General features: G+C 40.9%; 1 protein-coding gene across 1 annotated transcript in view; it reads left to right on the plus strand.

Annotated features, from left to right (window-relative positions):
• Positions 1-9,321: 9,321 nt before the first annotated feature.
• LOC111147094 (carboxypeptidase B2) overlaps positions 9,322-19,245 on the plus strand; it is a 58,628-nt gene continuing 48,704 nt past the window's right edge. The window contains exon 1 of the mRNA XM_022502982.1: positions 9,322-9,395. Coding sequence (XP_022358690.1) covers positions 9,322-9,395 — 74 coding nt within the window. The remainder of the gene's footprint in view (positions 9,396-19,245) is intronic.

The raw sequence follows: 19,245 nt of genomic DNA on the forward strand, positions 1-19,245 counted from the left end.
TGAGTCCCACATCAGGCTCCTTGCTCGGCAGGGAGCCTGCTTCTCCCTCTGCCTCTGCTGCCACTCTGCCTGCCTGTGCTCTCTCTCTCTCTCTGACAAATAAATAAATAAAATCTTTAAAAAAAAATAGGTAATTTAGTCAATACCTACTATCTCCACATTAACAACTCAGGCAGATTGAAAAAATGGCGATAATTTTTGTTAACTGGTATGCCAAAATTGGGGATTTCCATTTAAAGAGAGAGCTATCGTACATCATTTTTGGAATAGGAGCATTTAGAGGATTAGAATGCATGCAAATATTTATAAAGCTATGTGTAATACTCAAAGATAAATTTAAAATGGATGAACAACCTAAATGTGACACAGAAATCCTCACACAGGCAGCAACCTCTTTGACCTCAGCTGCAACAACATCTTGCTAGATACAGCTCCAAAGGCAAGGGAAATAAAAGCAAAAACGACCTATTGAGACATCATCAAGATAAAAAGCATTTGCACAACAAAGGAAACAGTCAATAAGACTAAAAGGCAACCAACAGAATGGGAGAAGATATGACGTTTTAAATATTATTAAACATAAGATATCAGATAAAGGGCTAGTATCCAAGATCTATAAAGAACTTACTAACTCAACACCCAAAAAAAATAATCCAGTCAAGAAATGGGCAGAAGACATGTGCAGGTATTTCTCAAAAGAAGACATCCAGATGGCCAACAGACACATGAAAAAATGCTCCACATCACTCGGCATCAGAGAAATACAAATCAAAATCATAATGTGTTATCACCTCACACCAGTCAGAATGGCTAAAATTAACAAGACAGGAAACAATAAATGTTGGCCAGAATGTGGAGAAAGGGGAACCCTACTACATTGTTGGTGGGAATGCAAGCTGGTGCAGGCACTCTGAAAAAGAGCATGGAGGTTCCTCAAGAAGTTTAAAATAGAGCTACCCTTTGACCCAGCAATTGCACTACTGGGCATTTACTCTGAAGATACAAATGTAGTGACCCAAAGGGGCATGTGCACCCATATGTTTACAGCAGCAATGTCTACAATAGCCAAACTATGAAAAGAACCTAAATGTCCATCGACAGATGAGTAGATAAAGAAGATGTGGTATATTTATACAATGGAATATTATGCAGCCATCAGAAAGAATGAATACTTACCATTTACATCAATGGGATGGAACTGGAGGGTATTATGCTGAGCAAAGTAAGTCAATCAGAGAAAGACAATTATATGGTTTCACAAACAGTGCAGAGGATCATAGGAGAAGGGAGGGAAAATTGAATGGGAAGTCATCAAAGAGAGAGACAAACCATGAGAGACTCTCAATGCTAGGAAATAAAATGAAGGTTGCTGGGTTGGGGGGGTGGCAATTGGGTGATGGGCATTAAGGAGGGCTCACGATGTAATGAGCACTGGCTGTTGTATACAACTGATGAATTACTGAACTCTACATCTGAAACTAATGATGTACTATATGTTGTTGGCCAATTGAATTTAAATTAAAAAATAAAGCCATGTGTAGTATAATGTAAAAGTAGATAATTTGGCAGGTATTCCTGGACTTGGCTATCTCAAGGGCCCAATGATGAGTCCCAAATAATCAAACTTCCTTGCTCAAAGAGTAGTGCTCAGGTCAGGGGGACCTGGATACTGGTTAGCCCTTGCCACAGACCTATTAAATCAGAATATGCATTTTAATAAGATTCCCAGTTAATTCATATGCACATTAAAGTTTGAGAAACACTGTCCTAAAAGATTAGAAGCCCCCTTAAAAGACTTATAGTTGCTAGGTACTTAATTCAACCAGCTTCAAATTAAATTAGACAGTAGACATTAGACATTTGGGACACTTAGGAATCTCCTGGGGATCTTGTTAAAACACAAATCTCCCAGATCCCACTACAGATTCAGTGCCTTTAGAGGTCGTGGGCCTGGGAGTTTGCATTCTCCACTAATTACCCTAGGAGAGTCCATGACTCACAAACCACACCTGGAGAAGCACTGGTCCAAGGAAGCTGTTCCCAACCCTGGCTGCACATTGAAATTACTTTGGGGGCTTTAAAAAATAATTGTTTATATATACCCTATACCCCTATACCCCTCCCTCCAAGATTCTGATATAATTGATGTGATGGTACAGCCTAGGCAGCCAGATATTTGAAAGATCTCCGGATTACTCTTCTATGGAGTCAAGTGTGAGAAACACAGGTCTGTAGCCTGGTGTACTCTTCAAAGGGCAGGGGTGGATGAAGCACATTAGAAAGTGGGGAGACCAATACAAGACTAGGTCCCAGGACCCTGAGATCATGACCTGAGCCAAAGGCAGATACTTAACTGATTGAGCCACCCAGGCACCCCAAGGGATGATGATTTAAAAAGAGGGAATGAAGGGATGGAAATTTCCAAGGACAAACCTTGCTCTGTTCACAATTTAGCCATCCAGCCAATACACATTTGCCTGTCTGGGTGCCAAGTAAGCCCCTCGGTGCCCCAGATTTCAGGCTCTTGCTAGCCAAAGCAAGGGAATTGGAACCTGAGGTAGAGTTCTCTGCCTTCCCAACTCAAATCCCCCTCTTCATTGGCCTTGGAGATGGCATCACCCTTTCTCCCCTGCAGAAAGGTTTGGCCAGATATGCCAAACCTTTGTGCAAATTATAAAAACTGCTTCACTCTTCATGAATAAACATGAGAGATAATGTGTGGAGAGAAAAAACATTTATCAATTAAGTGTCTTCGAAACCTCCCAAGATTATGGGGCTTTAATGGCTGAATGATTTTGAAAGGAAAACTTGTAAATTGAACTGCACCTGAACTCATAATAAAAAGCCATTAAATTAATTGACTCTCTTAGTGCTTACCCAACAATAAGCCTGAGCTGTATATCCAAGTGAGGCCAGCTGAGATCTCTGTGGCATTTACCCTGATGTTCAGGCTGCTCCTGATGAGAGAAAGGCAAAGCAAACCATCCTCACAGGGGAAATTATCTTCTTATGCAGTCTTAACAAAGGCTGAGGGGTAAGGCTATTGAAGAAGCACTTGCCATATTATTTTTGCCGGCTAATGTTCCAAAATGACTGGAGAACAAAGGTATAAATCAGATGGGCCCCAGGGGACATGATTCAATTAAATAGATCCCCCAGAACTAGATTGCCTTCTGGGGAGGCAACTCATCTCCTAACTCTCTGGGAGCATCAGAGGAAAGGGACGAGCTGTACCCAAGGTCACGATGAGCTAGATAAAGCCCCGGGCAGAGAACATGTTGGTCCCCCACCAGTCCCCTTCCTGGTTTATCTTTTTAATGTAAGTGGGACATTTCGAGCACCTGTTTCTGCCAGTTGCTTTCACATGTTATCCTAGTGAATCCTTACAACAGCCCTCTGATGTAAGTTATTATTAATCTCATTTTTCAGAAGGGGAAACTGCACCTCTGAGAGTCTAAGAGATTCACCTGTGAGCTAAGTGTGGCGTTCATCTGATCAAACTTTGTGTTCTTTTCATTCTTCACAAGAGGTGCCAAGGTCAGAAATCTCAAGGAGAGATGCAGAATGAGAACTTGCATCCAATTTTTTCTTTTTTCTTTCCTTCTTTCCTTCCTCCCTTCTTTCTTCCCTCCCACTTTTCCTCCATCCCCCTTCCTTCCTTCCTTCCTTCCTTCCTTCTTTTTCTTCACAAAATAAGCCCAACTTTTCAGTGTAAAGTTTGAGGAATTTTGGCTGTAAACAATTGTGTAACTACCACCACAGTCAAAATGCAGAATCTTCCCACCACTCCAAAAGAATGCTCCTGTACCTCTCTGCAAGTTGATCCCTTCCTCTCCAGCCCCAACCCCTGACAACAACGACCCTATTTTCTGTCTCTGTAGTTTTGCCTTTTATAGTGTGTCATATGGACAGGATCATACACTATTAATCTTGTAGTAACTGCCAGTTTTACTTGACATGATGCTTTTGAGATTTATTCATCTTGTTGCACGATCAGTAGTCTCTTCTTTGATACTGCTGAGGAGCATTTCTCTGTGTGGATGTACCACAATTTGTTTATTCACTCCCCAGTTGATGGACATTGGATTGTTTCAAGTTCTCTTTTTTTCCCCTTTCTTTCTTCCTTTCTATTATGAATAAAACTGCTAGAAACACTCAACTTTTTGATTATTCGGCTGCTGTGAATATTCAGGTCTTTGCATAGCCATTGTTTTCCTTTCACTTGGATAAATACCCAGGAGTTGAATTTCTGGGACATATACAGTAAGTATGTTTAACTTTATAAAAAATAGTCAAACATTTTCAAAATGGCTATACCATTTTGCATTTCCAAAAGCAATGTGTGAGTGTTTAAGGTGTTCCATATTCTCATTAATGCTTCATAGTGTTCACCTTTTTCATTAAGCCATACCAGAGGTGAGTAGTGACATATCATTGAGGTTTTAATTTGCATTTCCTCAATAACTAATGGTGTTGAGTGTGTGATTACTGGCCATTTGTATATTTGGGAAAGTGTCTATATAATCTGCCTTTTGAAAAAAATTTTTTATCTTACTCTTGATTTGCAGGTGTTCTTTATATATGTTTGAATCAAATCCCTTATACCCAGTATGTTTTGAAAATATTTTCTCTCAGTTCATAGCTTGTCCTTTCATTTTGTTGAAAGTGTCTTTTGAGAAACAAATGCTTTTAATATTGATGAAGTCCAGTTTTTCATTTTCTTTTGCTATTTGTGTTTTTTTATGCTCTATCTAAAAAATCTTTGCCTGACTCAAGTTCTTTGGGTTCAGCCATAAGAAGACCCCCACAGGAAAACAAAGGAAAGGAGGAAAGTGAGGTCAGAATTATTTTTCTTCTAGCTCCTTCCCTGCAAAATTAGGAAAAACTGGTTGAATCTCTCAAGGAGAAGTCACAGTTCCTGTCTATGAGCCTTCTGCCTATGGCTCTATTTCCAGGTTCTTATCCTTTCACTGCCTTGTTGTTACTTGTCTTGGTGTACTCAATGATCTTTTGTAATTTCCCTATATCCCACTGACATCAGTGTAAATAATACTTTTATTAAACTGCCCACAAATTAACCGAATTGAGTGTACCATCTTGCAATATTCACCAGGAAGTCTTCTTGGGTTCCACAAAACATTCAGACTCACAAAACCTTCACCAGCCTCCTTCAGCACCATTCACTCAGAGATGTATAAGCTAGAAACCAAAGCTTGACACAAGGCAATGTCAGGAGTTCCTCTTGCATTGAGCAGTTCTTGGAGGAGTCCCTAAAACAATCCACACAGATTGCCAGTCTCCCCAATGACATTTCAGTGTGAAGGAATGAGATTTACATTGGGCAGGTATAAGAATCACCTTGGCTTAGAAGCCCCATGCCCCCAGTAGCCAATCTTCTATAACTGGGTTCCTGTAGAGACATGCCCAGATACAAAAGTCACCACATTCAGAGAAGCCTAAGGCTGTGATGTCCCGATCAGCTCATTTATGGTCTCCCCTAGCCCAGATACAATTTCCCCTGCAAGGGTTATTTCTACCATAAACAATAACACCTTAAACTTAGTTGACATGTTACCTTCGTCAAGTTCTTAGGGGAACAGATAAGTGAAAGTCACATTTTCATGCAGAAACATCTGTTCCCTACTGGATCACAGGCTATATATTCTCTGTATCTCCTTTGGTGTATTTAAACTATCTTGGAAAAATGGTAGTATGCTAAAATCTGCCCTATGTTTTTATGCATTTGTGCTTGTATTTCTATCACATTTTGTTTTATATTTTAGTGGTATTTTTCAACTCATAATGTTTAATGACTGTTACATATTAGCTATACCTGTTATCAATTCCAATTGATCTTTGTTCTCCTTATGCTTTTGTGTTGATTGAACTTGCTTTGTTTGATCTGAACACTACCAACTTTAAAAAATTAATAGACTATTTTTTTAGAGAAGTTTTAAATTTACAGAAAAGTAGATCAGAACATAGAGAATTCCCACAGTTGCCCTCATTATTTCCATCTTTGTGGGGTTTGATTTGTTACAATTGATTAATCAATATTGATACATTATTAACTAAAATCTATCATTTACATTAGGGCTTACTCTTTGTGTTGTACCTTCTATGGATTTAACCAAATATGATGACATGTGTCCCTCATTATAGGGTCATACAGAAGAGTTTCAGTGCCCTAAAAACCCTCTGTGTTCCACCTATGTATCCTTCTTTCTTCCCCTCAACCCGGTGCAACCACAGATCTTACTGTCTCCAGCTTGGCCTCTTCCAGAATGTCATATACAATGCAGCCTTTTCAGATTGGCTTCTTTCACTTAGCAACATGCTTTTAAATTTCCTCCATGTCTTTGTGTGGCTTGATAGCTCATTACTTTTTATTGCTCCATGCTATCTTTTGTTTCTGTTTTGTTGATGTCTCATTCTACATACCTCTTATATTTAGCTTTTATAAATCATCTTATTTTAGGTGTAAACCTATAAAAAGTGCAGACTGGCCACCTGCTACTGGGGGGAGAGGCAGGAGACCTGAGAGCTTTCTCTTATGCTGCTGAAGGCTGAGGGTGGAGAGGAAAGTTGAGGGCAGATCCTGAGGCAATCAGACCCCAATCCCTGCAAAAGAGAAGGACCTGCTCCTGTTTTTAAGTAATTTGAGACTGTGATAATAACATCTAATGAGAATAACAGCAAAGCCTAAACCCGGTCCACTGCAGCCTAGATTGGCTCAATCCTTTACACTAGTGGCCTGACAAGGAAGATATATGACCATTCTGGGCATAAATACTATTTACTTATAGTCCATACTATCATTTTATACATAATATCTCAGATTCAATTTTAAAAAAAACTGTAAGTAAGTGAAAAAGCAAGAGCATGTGACCTAACTTTAAGAGAGGAAATGGTTAAAAAAAAAAAAAGATACAGAAATTGCTGTGCATGAGCAGCAGTGAAAAGAAAATTCAAAAAAAAATCTGAATACAAGTGTCAGATACAAAAAACATGATATGGAAATGAAGAATTATTTCAATGGACTTATCAGCAAACTGCAACAGCAGGGAAATGAAGAAGTGAACTAGAAAGTATAACAGCCAAAGCACAAAGAGAAAAAGAATAGCTAAGAAAGAAAACACAAAACTTTTCTAGTTATTTTTGCTGTTTAAAAAAAATACTGTGAACTTAATGGTTTAGGTTCACACTTCCACAATCAACTGACTTTATGTAAAAAAAAGAAAAACTGACAAAGTGATTCCACAGGGAAAAGAAAGTCTTTAGGAAGTGGTGTGAGAAAAACTGGATGCCATAAGAACTAAAGAACCTCAATTCCTGCCTCATACCTCACACAAAAACTAATTTGAGGTGGATTCTAAGCCTAAAAGTAAAGACCAAAACTATAAAGTTTCAAAAACAGTTTGAGGACTTTGAATTAGTCAAAATTTCTTGAACAAGACACAGAAGTACCAATCACCAAAGCAAATTGATAAATTGGACTGAACCAAAATTAAAAATGTCTGCTCTTCAAAAGATACCAATAAGAAGACAGTGATCCACCAAAGGGCAAACAACATTCACAAAACATATATCTGACCAAGTAGCTATATCCAGAATATATAAAGAAGTCATACAAGTTAGGATAAAAAGTTATGACAAAAAGAGGAACAACTGAATTTTCCAAAATGGTCAAAAGACTCTAACAGATACTTCCCAGAGGAAGATATATTAATAATATTTCTATCCAACAAAGGACTAATGTCCAGAATGTAAGTAGCTCCTACAAATCAATAGTGAGACAAACAGTATGACTAAAAATCAAGCAAACGATCTGAACACACACACACACAAACACACACACGTACATGCGCACAGCCAAGAAGCAAAGAAAATGTTCTCAACATCATTAGTCATCATAGAAATGTAAATTAGGGACATCTGGGTGGCCCCGTCAGTTAAGTGTCTGCCTTCAGCTCAGGTCATGATCTCAGGGTCTTAGGATGGAGCCCCATATCCCGCCCCTGCTCAGCAGGGAGCCTTCTTCTCCCTCTTCCTTTGTCCCTACCCCCACCCACCCCTGCCAGTGCTTATGCTCACGCTCTCTCTCAAACAAATAAATAAATAAAATCTTAAAAAAAAATGCTGAGCAAAATAAACATGACACAAAGGAGTACATGCTCTAAGCCATAGACTGGATGTTTATGTCCTCCCCATCCCTCACACATATGTTGAAGCTTAATCCCCAGTATGCCAGTGTTTATATGGAGCTTCTGGGAGGTGATTATATCGTAATGGTGGATCTCTCATGAATGGGATTAGTGCCCTTATAAAATAGACCCATCGAGCTCTCTCACTTTCTGCCATGAGCTTTCTCACTTTCTGCCGTGTGAGAATATGGCAAGAAGGCAGCCATCTATGAACAAGGGTGTGGATTCTCACCAGACACTGAATCTGTGCCCTGATCTTGGACTTTCCACTTTCCAGAACTGTAAGATATAAATGTTTGTTGTTTAAGCTATTTAGTCCTGTCCTGTCCTCAAGAACATTCTAATCCACTGACCAGTGGGAATTTGGAGATAATACCTGGGCTTCATCCACTTACAGAGGTAAGCTGTAGCCTCATACAAGACAAAATGTTGTAAGTCAGATGCTACCTTCAGAATGACATGTGATGAGCTTTGATTTAGATAATGGCTCTTATGGTGACCTTTCCTAAATAAACATGATTCAAAGCAAGCTGATTTTTTTTTTTTCTTTTGACCAGAGAACTCTCTAGGACATAATATTCCTATTCTCCTATAGGTGGGCCCATCACTTCATATGAACAAAGAAAATTTTCTTTAAATGGAGATACTATAATCCTCCATACAAGCTCTTCTTCTCAGCCTTGTAAGAGCCACAAAGCTGAGAAACTCACCTTCTGTGTCTTCATCTAAGTTGAAAATGTTGAAAAAGACAGACAAGGGAAGACCTCTTTCTACTCCACGGGAGACCTCCCACAGCATGGGTTACAGCCATGAATCAATACTCTAGGGCTATTTTTCTTCAAAAAAAACGGACACATTTCTGCAACATTACTATACTTTTATTCTCGATCTCGTCTTCCCTGAGGAGTTAAATATCTTCTAGAGAGTCGAACGTAAGAACAACTCTCATCGTACTTTATTTTTTAAGGGTGAAAATAGAAGCTGAGTCAATTGATCACAGAAATGAGAGGGAACATGCTATTATATTTTAACCAGTGTGTAAAGAAGGCTCTTATGTAATCAGTCATCCTGGCCCTTCTCTCTGGAGAATTTTGTTTTTCAGCAAATTGCTGTTGGGATGAAGCTTTATAGCTTTGGAGTCCTCGTAGCCATCTTCCTCTTGTGTGAGCAGCATGTCTTCGCTTTTCAGAGGTAACCTAATAGAACCTTAAATAGTGAGCGGCCATTTTCCTCACTTATTTGCCCCACATGGAATCTAGTCAGTGCACTAACCTGGGGAGCAAAATGTTAAATGTTTGAAGGTCAGCTCTTTCAGAAACTTTCCATGTTGCCCTAACAAATAGTACATTTCAGTGTAATAAGGCTCTCACTAGATTCAGGGTCTTTTTTTTCTTTCTTTCTTTTCTGTCTCGACTTTTATTACTGAGAGAAAGCTGGATGATATGTGTATTCAGTGGCTAGGAAGATTAAAGAAACGGAAGCTTTTATAAAAATAATTATTTATACTCTAACACATCATTTACATTTTGGTCATTTACATTTTTTGGTCTTCATACACAAAATATATTAACTGGGTAATTTGTATTAACTATGAATAATACAACTATGAGTAACTGAATATTTTCCTCTTGTACATAGAACAGAGGAAGGAGAGGAAGGATAAGGTATGAAATAGGAGGTTTAGGTTATGTATGGGTTTTCACAAGAGATAAGAAAGGAAGAAGACTTAGGTTATAAGGAACACATATATGAACATATCTAATTCTTATTCTGCTTAGTTGAGTGATTCCCTAGAGAGTTCTTACTATAAACTACTTAGAAGAGTACAAATGGATCCTGTCTTCTAACATATATAATATATGGTAAATATCCCCAGCTATGTGTAATACTGTGATGTATTTACTAGTGAACTCGTAGACTTTTAAAATTGGCATTATTTCGTTTGGAATTATCTTATTTTTTTTTCCTTTGTTTTGCTTCTGTGGTTCTTTTCTTCTCCAATTACCTCTAAGACAAAAGCCTCTCCCAATTTAGTGAATAGTAAGGAGTGAAAATATCAACCAGGGACAGGAAAATTCTGTCAGAAATACTTACCTCTGGGCTGGGTGGCTCAGTCGATTAAGTGTCTGCCTTCGGCTCAGGTCATGATCCTGGGGTCTTGAGATCAAGCCCTGTGTGGAGCTCTCTGCTCAGCAGGGAGCCTGCTTCTCCCTCTCCCTCTGCTCCTCCCTCCCCTCCCCTGTTTGTACAGATTCGTAAAATCTGTACAAAAAAAAAAATACTTTTCTGAGTCAGAAAGAGCCATGGGATAGCATTTAAGAAAACAGAGATTGACTTGAGAGCCTGATGCTGTGTTTGTACATCATCACTGGGTTTTTTTGTTCAATATGATTGTCAAGTGTCATTCAATGAGGTCCATCACCAAATAATGATTGTTATTGAATCGACATGGAAGTCAGATTGCTGGAGTAACTGGTGACCTATATCTCTATGTGTTATCAATAAATAAGATGCCTATAATTTCTAAGGTCCTTGCCAGTTCTAATATCCCATAACTTGGTGATTGGCTTTAATTAAAGGTAGGGAAGAGGGAAGGAGGAAATCTGGTATCAACACGTCAGGCTGGGAACAGTAGACACTGGCAGTATCATCCACAGAGAGGGAAAGGGGAAGGAACTCATGATTATTATTATATGTGCTGCCGAAGCGAGCACGGAACTCATGATTATTTAGCACCATGTGTTACCTCACGCACTGGGCCAGGCACTTAGTAATGCCATCTCTTTAAATGCCTACAATCCTACACCCTAGGAATCTTGATGGCGACATCTTACAGAGAAGGAAACTGAGCCCTATAGGAAGGATAAATCATTTGTCCCAAACCAAACAGTAAGGGTAGAGTTTGGATTCAAACCCATGTTCGCCTCATTTCAACTCGCTTCCCTGAATTGCATTGCCTGTAAAATCTGGGAATTAGGAAGAGAGCTCATCTGATGGAGGTCGGATTTAGTCACCGTGAGTCTGCAGAGAAGACAGGCCATCCAGAGTGCAGCCTGGGAGAGGGCGGGGCTGGAAGTTCAGTGTCAAGGGCCTCACCTGGCAGCGGGTCTTTGGTGGCGTGGCTCCGCCCCTTGGCAGTTGGCGGCTGCAGAGCCTGGAGGGCTCACTCACACACCACCGCCTGGATCATATCATGAACTGAACTCCTAGATAAGACGATCCTTAGCGAGAGACTTCAAAAGCTTTACCATGTCGCTTCAAAATGAGGAAGCGTGTAACAGTTTAGTGAACTAAATATGCAAATAAAGGACTTACACACACACACACAAATAGCAAAGAAATGAATGAGAATATTTCTTCAGGCACGGCTTTTCTTACTGTTCTTGCTTCAGCGTATATTTTGGAGTCTGATAGATACCTATGCTTGAAGGGGGGAATAAGAATACGGCTATAATTTAACCAATCACATGGTATTGAAAATATTGTCTGTGTGTATTGGGGAAGGGAGACTTGCCGCTCTGTGGGCAGATATATACCTGATTCCTCCGTCCAATGCCTCCACTAGAAAAAACATTCCAAACTCTTCTTTCAGTGAGTACAAACAATTTTTATTAACCAACTGTTTCTGAGCTCTGCTTTTCCAGGAACAGCCCATTACTGAAGCTAAACGGGAAACCTAATTTCATTCAGGGTGAGAGACTCTGATGAATTATTTCTGGGGGCAAGAATACAATTGCTCCTAAAAAGAGCCTATGGGCTGGCTTTTCCCTAAAACTATTCTCTGTTACTGTTTTCTTGTCGTGATCATTTTCCTAACAACACTTTGTCTTCAGGCGATCTCTTACTGGCTGATTTGTAGGTGCATTTTGAGATGTCTCATCCCTGAAATGCCCCCACCCGAGAACGAAAAAAGTTTTAAAGGCATTAATACCACATGCCAAAGAGAAAAGCAGCCAAACAAACAAACACCAAAACATTGTCTCTGTAGTCACTTGCTGTTCAAAGCCAAACTGCAAAGGGCAAAAATAAAACCCTAGCAAGAACCTTGTCAACAGAGACATTCATTGTATTGGGCTCTGATGAGCTAAGGGCAGCCTGTCAGTGGAGGCAATTTATTTGAAATGGGAAAGTGGGGGAAAGTACGGAAAGAAGGAAAAAGAATCAGGAGAATGGTTGAGGAGAGAGGGCTTCTGAATTATTAATAGACCACAGGACTTGATCCTTCTGTCAACTTCATATACTATCTGCCACCTGGAGACCCATTTAGCGTCTTTCCCTTAGCTCCCCCAGATATATTATTTTCATCTTAAAGAACAGGGCACTGGTGGTCCTAAAACGTCGTGATGCATAAAACAAAATCGCAACCTCGGGCACTCTTCCACTGTTCAGAGGCATCTCACCAGCTTTTCAAATCCAAAAATAATCTTGCAGAACTATGGCAAATGTGAGCCTCCTCCTGTAAACATAGCAGGGGACAGAGCTTGATGAAAATCTTCATATTCTTAGAGGGGAAGTGACAGAGGAAATGTTGTCTGGTATTAAAATCTCCAGATCTGGAAATAGCCCCGGAGCTGCCTCTTTGAAACTCAGTTTATTTTTTTGTGTAAAATGACCTGTTATCTCACTGTGCTTACACTTTTCCCTATTCGTTATTTGGTGCAAGACTTTTTTTTTTTTTTTTTTAATTTTCAGCGGGCTATTTGTTAAATCCTCTACCACTATCACTTCAGAGATGCAATCAAAACATTTCTTTAGGGATGCCTGGGTGGCTCAGTCATTAAGTGTCTCCCTTCGACTCAGGTCATGATCCCAGTGTCCTGGGATCGAGCCCCACATGAAGCCCCCCATCGGGCTCCCTGTTCAGCAGGAAGCCTGCTTCTCCCTCTCCCTCTCCCACTCCCCCTGCTTGTGTTCCTTCTCTCTCTGTCTCTGTCGAAGAAATAAATAAAATCTTCAAAATAAAAAAAAATTAAATTAAATTAAATTAAAAAAAATATTTCTTTATTTTCTCATCTCCCTTTGCCCCATTGCGTTCCATGTGGTGGAGTAATCTTTCTCTACTCCTACATGGAAAGTGTACAAATTCTGACTTTTTAGTCCACTCTTAAGTAACTGTTAATTTTAGGGTCCTGTTAACATGCAAACAATCTCAATTTAGAAACTAAGTATCGGGTCCATTCAAGGTTTATTCAAAGGTCAGTCTTTAGAGGAAAACAACCCCTCACCCCCTCTCCATACACACACCTTACTCTTCTTCCTTTTGCCTTTTTCTTGGGTTTTAACTTCTTAGGAATTTTTCAGATTCCTTTGCTGAGGAATTCTCCAGACCAGGGATAGATGCATCTCTCACTAGGTAGCCCATTGTGACTCTATGTTTCACCCCTAGGGATCTTACATTCACCCCCACATTCTTACCCCTGTAGGCGGCGCTATCTGACACCATCTGAGTTATAACTACGTGCCCATGAAGTATTTCTTCTTTTGATTTTAATTACTGTCCATCCAACCGGGGACCAGCCACATACATGGTTAGCTTCCTTGGGAACAAACCAGGAACAAGCCAGGCACCAGTCCTTGTGTCTCTCAACTTGAGGAAACATGTTCAGACTCTCCGTTACCCTCCGTGGAAGTCTTCCCTACTAGGTAGAGATGAGGGAAGTAACACCCCAAATTCCATCCCCTTCCGGGAGAAAGGGTACTGACAGAAATGTAATAACTTGCTCCAAAGAAATATTGACACAAATCTTCTTTCTCCACTCTGACCACTAGCTTCTTTCTGATGAAGTAAGGGGGCATCGAGTCAGGAAACTGAATTTCAGAAACTAAGTTCTACGTAAGGTGACCTGACTGACCCTCATCCCATTTCCTGGTTCTATTGTATTGGTGCTTGGGCCAAGCAGATGGAAACAGGCAGATCCAGCTCACCACAGCTGGAACCCGGATACATTAATATATTTTATGGTGCATTTTTACCCTCCTAATCTTAGTCCTCCCCATTTCCCAATTTACTTTTCTATATTTCCTGAAATTTTTTCTCCTTAAGAAAGAGGCCCCATTGGGATTGGGATGCCTGGGTGGCTCAGTTGGTTAAGCCGGTGCCTTTGGCTCAGGCCATGATCCCAGGGTCCTGGGATCGAGTCCTGAATCGGGCTCCTTGCTCCTCGGGGAGCCTGCTTCTTCTCTCTTCTCTTCTCACTCTGCATGCTGCTTATGTGTGCTCTCTCTCTCTGACAAATAAATAAATGAAATCTTTTTATAAAAAGAAAGAGACCCATTGGGATAACATATTTTTTCTTTTTTTTCTCTTTTCTGTTGACTAAATTCAGTCAAATACATTAGAAAAATGCCCTTATTTTCTATTCAACACAATCCTTCCCTTATGTGGGATTGAAATTTAGCCTATTTGAATAACGGAGAGCTCATTACTGTGTAAAAGGCATCCCATTTTGTTGTTAGCTTAAGCTGTTGGAAGTTCACTCTCAAATTATGATTTACTTATATGAGTCGCCACTTCTTTATATTTCATACCAAAAGAGAGCTCGGACTTCTTCACTCTTTGGCTCAAATTCCCCAGATGGGGCCCAATGACTTTATAAATTAGGGCCACAATCCTGACCCCAGTTTTTGAGACCCTCTGTGGTCAGGTCCCGCCTTGCCCATTCATCCTGGTTTTATTTCCTGGTTCAGCCCGGCAGAAACCCCATATTCCTGCCCACCCAGATCACTTGCTCCGCTTTTGCTTTTCCACTGATGTATCAGAGCCAGTTTTTTCTCCAATTCATTTGCCAAATTTCTACTTATCTCAGTCTAATGGTGTAACTTCCCCCTTCACTTACCAGATCCTGACCATCTCAGAAGTCCGGCTCAAAGTGTCTCTATTCTCTGATGGCTTCAGCCCCAAATAACTTCTGACTCTGTATTCTTATAACAGAGAATACAAACTCATAAAGCACTTTACATGTTTTATCCCAGATAGTAGACCTTTGTATTTGTCGTCAGTTAGTTTCCCCAGGAAGCTGTCTCTGAGATAGAGATTTGCATTTAGGAAGTCTCCTGGAAAGCGATCTTGGGACCAACAGTGGTGCAGGGATGAAAGAAAGAGAACTGGGATGAGGAGAAACTGAAAAATGATGCAGTCACATGAAGCCCTGGGATCCCTAAAGCCAGTTGTCCTTGCAGGGTTGTCCCAAGCTGGGGTATTATATGAGTCATTGGAGGTGGGCTGTACCTGGGAGGAGGCATGACCTTAGCAACATATCTTTCTTCGGTCAAGGAAAATTCCTGGAAAGGGACTTGAGTGACAGCAGCCAACACTCGCAGAATCTGGGAAAATGAGCATTCATTCCTGGTTGGGGACCTGGGAAGTGCAGCATAGCATCTCCTATAGTCCTGCCCTTGTGCCACTCAGATCGATCTGCTTCCAAAGCAAGCTTTGGGAGCAGCTCCTCTGGATTCTGGTTGCTCTATTTTGCTGGAAGAAATACACAAGAGGAACATCAGTGGGATGAACTACAGCCCACCACAGCTATACCTAGTCTTGAGATGATAACCAATACTCATTTTTTTCCTTTTCTCCGATCCATTCTGTTTCCCCTTCACCAGCACTTACCATGGTCTACGTGACTTACCTGGTGAGATGACCCAGCCCCTTGACCTTCAAGGGTCTGAGCCTCCATTCACCATGTCTTTTTGGACCTTGACTGTTGCATCTGTCCATATACAACAAAATTGGACAAGGGAGTTTTACAGAATGCCTAAGTTTATCATCTGTGTACCAGATGTATTCTTCCCTGCCAGCTTAACTGTGTGAATGCAGCCCTCAGCATCCTCCTGATGATCAAGGTCACCTACCCCTTCCCGCATAACTCCTCTCCTTCCTGATAATCTTTAGGGCTGAGGAATCTGAAATGACTGGGAAGCAGCAACAGCTGTCAGTTTAATAAGACTCTTGCCATGACTTTTGTGGGAGATTTTCTCTTCTGGGAAGCAGATCTTTTAAATTTATAGAGACATAGTTGTAGATACTTATTCACCTGGAATGGTGGTGAATAAAGCCGCTTCAACTTGGTGCCCAGAACCAGGTGTTCTAACTTGTGGGGACACTGCACCATATAATGATTATTGATTTAAAACTGCATCCTGGAACGTGTTGCCCCTTTCCAAGCTAGCACCTCAGCTAATCCATTCTTATTTCTGTATGAGTCTAGCAGCTTCTGCATGGTGTGGTATGTAATATGCCCAGTGGATCCCACAGTTATGTGCCCATTCTGTACCTCTCTTGTTGTAAAGCGGATCCCTTAATCAGATACAGTGTTAGGTGGGATCCTTTGTGGATCACACACTATATGGTAACATCCTTGTATGGTAACATTAGTTGAGGCCATGCAGGTAAAAGAGGCAAATCCAGACCCAGAGTGGAAAGGACCCAAAGTAGGCAATTTCTCACCAAGTTTTGCTTGGTTTCTTCGTGGAATGGTGCTGATTCAAGGGCTTAGTTTTGGTTTCTGTTGCTGTCAAGCTGGACATTTGTCAGCAACAGGTGCTCTATCAACCTTGGTGAGTAGGAACCCATCCTGTCGACCATGCAAAACCTCATCCTTGCCATCAAGGCTTTGTGCCTTTGTGCCAGCCCTGGGGTGACTGTTGACAGAAGCTGGCTGACATCAACTGACTAATCATTTTGTTTACATAGTTACTCAGTGCCTATTGTTTGGTGGGTGTTCTCTGTTAGGTGTTACAAAGATCTCCACACTTTGTTCCCACTTCCTTTCTCCTCCAAGAAGCAAACACCAAGATGGAATTAGACGTACAAGAAATGTATTCAGAAAAATGCTGGAGAGGAATAAATGAGGAAGGGACAAGAAGAGGCTCTCGGGAAAGACATACTGCAATGCTGGTGTAATCCCTGTGGAGGAAAAAGGGAAGGAAGGAAGGTGGAATACGAAAGGTCTTAGATTGTAGTGCAATTCTAAGAAAACTTTTGCAAAGTTGAGATGATAGTTCTTGAGCTAATGTCATCTATCAGAAGAGCCCTTCCCCCGCCACCCATCTTTCAGTAATGAGCCTGTCTTGGTATCCCTACCATGCTCAGTTATTAGCTGGAAGCAGCTAGTGAAAAATAAGGCCTTAGCATTAACATAGGGACAGAACTCAAGCACAGTAGCTGGGACCTTCCATCAATTACACATCTTCGAGTTGGAGGTCTTAGAGGTGTGTTCTCATGGCTACTATACTGCTCCATTAGCTGATCCACATGTAGCATGTGTCAATATAAGTTGAGAGGAAGGGCCACCTGCTCATGCACCTCACTTGTGTCCCCAGATCCTACCTGTGCCTGATCCCAGATATATCAGTTCTGTCTAATGATGGATTTCTGGTTGGCCTGCCCAACCTCAAGACATGACAAGTGTGTGAGTTTCCTGTTGCTACTCTAACAGATTAACACAAATCAGAGTCTTAAAACTTCACAAATGTATTATCTTACATTTCCATTGTTTAGATATTAAAAATGGGTCTCACTGGGCTGAAATCAAAGTATTGGCCACCACTTATTTCTTCTCTAGAGGGTTTGATGGGAAAATCTGCGTCCTTGCTTTTTCCATTTCTAGAGGCTACACTCATTCCTTGGCTTACAACCCCAAACTTTTATCTTCAAAGCCAGAAAAGGCAGGTTGAATCCTTCTTGCACTGGATCACTCTGAACTATTCTTAGACCAAATCTCCCTCTGCATCACTCTCTGTCTCCCTTCTCCACTTTTGAGAATCTTTGAAAGATCACTGTGCTTATCCAGATAATCCAACTTAATTATGCCATCTCAAAATACTTAGCTATATTTGCAAAGTCACTGTTACGGTGTAAGACAACAGGTTCACAGGTTCTAGGGATTAGGACATGGGCATTTTAGGGGGCCATCCATCTGCCTACCACAGTAAATATGACAAAACCCAGCTCATGATGGGTGAGACTGGCTCTATAACTACTTGTTACCCATGGCCAGGCATTCCATTTCTACCAGGGCCCAACAGCATGTCAGAAACTGTTTTTTGAAAGGTGTGTAGTTCTCCTTTGCAGATGTCATGGCCTTGCTGTAGGTATCTACATTGTGATTCTCCTGTTGGGACATGCCAAAACCTCTAAGTGGCATCTTTTCCTACCCCAGATATTTCTAATCCTTTATGGCCTGCCCAGGCCATATGGCCCAATGACAGGGGCTCTTGTACCACAGCCTGAACCTTTCTGCTCTGGGCCTCTCCATCACAGAGATGATAGTCTTTCCTGACACCCAATAAATGGGTTGAAGCAGTATTCCAAATGAGGTATATCCCAAACCCAAGAGACTCACCAGAAACTATGTTCCTTTCTTCATCAGGAGAGATATAAATTCTGTCCTTAATTTGGAGGGAATTTCCCAGCCTATCCCAGATCTCTAGACCTTTAAAATTTCCCTAGTATGACAGTCCCCTGAATCTTTATGATATTAGCACCCCCCCAAACACACACACACACACACACACACACACACACTCACAACCTTGGGAGCACATGTACCTCCAACACACCTGGCATTTCTTGCTCACCTGATCCAAGATTGATGTGATATCCTTGATATCATAACTTGGGATATCCAGACAGGCTAGTTAGCAGAAAAACTAAGTCAAGCTGAAGCAAGATTCCCACTGTGTACTGGTGATTGTACCAAGTAGATTGTTTGTGGTTCTTTTTTCTGATACAGGCAGCCTGCTCAACAGCTGAATACTGTATACCTAAGACTCTGCCCAGCCAAGATACCGCACTGAGCAAAGTGGCTCCAATTTGTCCCTATTTGGTAGAGTCTGGATTGTATACTGTCATCCACTAGGACCCATCTGGTTTTTGTGAAAGCCAGACTAATGAATTTAAAGTGGATTTGCGGAAACCACCATCCTTGCATCTTTTGGTCTTTAAGGGTGACAATAATATCTGCCATTTTTCTCAGAATGCTTCTTTGGTTTGTTTGGGTTTTTTGGCTTCTCCTGGGTGAGGGTGAGGGGGCACAGTTTC

This window comes from Enhydra lutris, unplaced genomic scaffold (genome assembly GCF_002288905.1).
Source record: "Enhydra lutris kenyoni isolate GAN:26980312 unplaced genomic scaffold, ASM228890v2 scaffoldscaffold15, whole genome shotgun sequence".
In the NCBI taxonomy this organism is placed as follows: domain Eukaryota; kingdom Metazoa; phylum Chordata; class Mammalia; order Carnivora; family Mustelidae; genus Enhydra; species Enhydra lutris.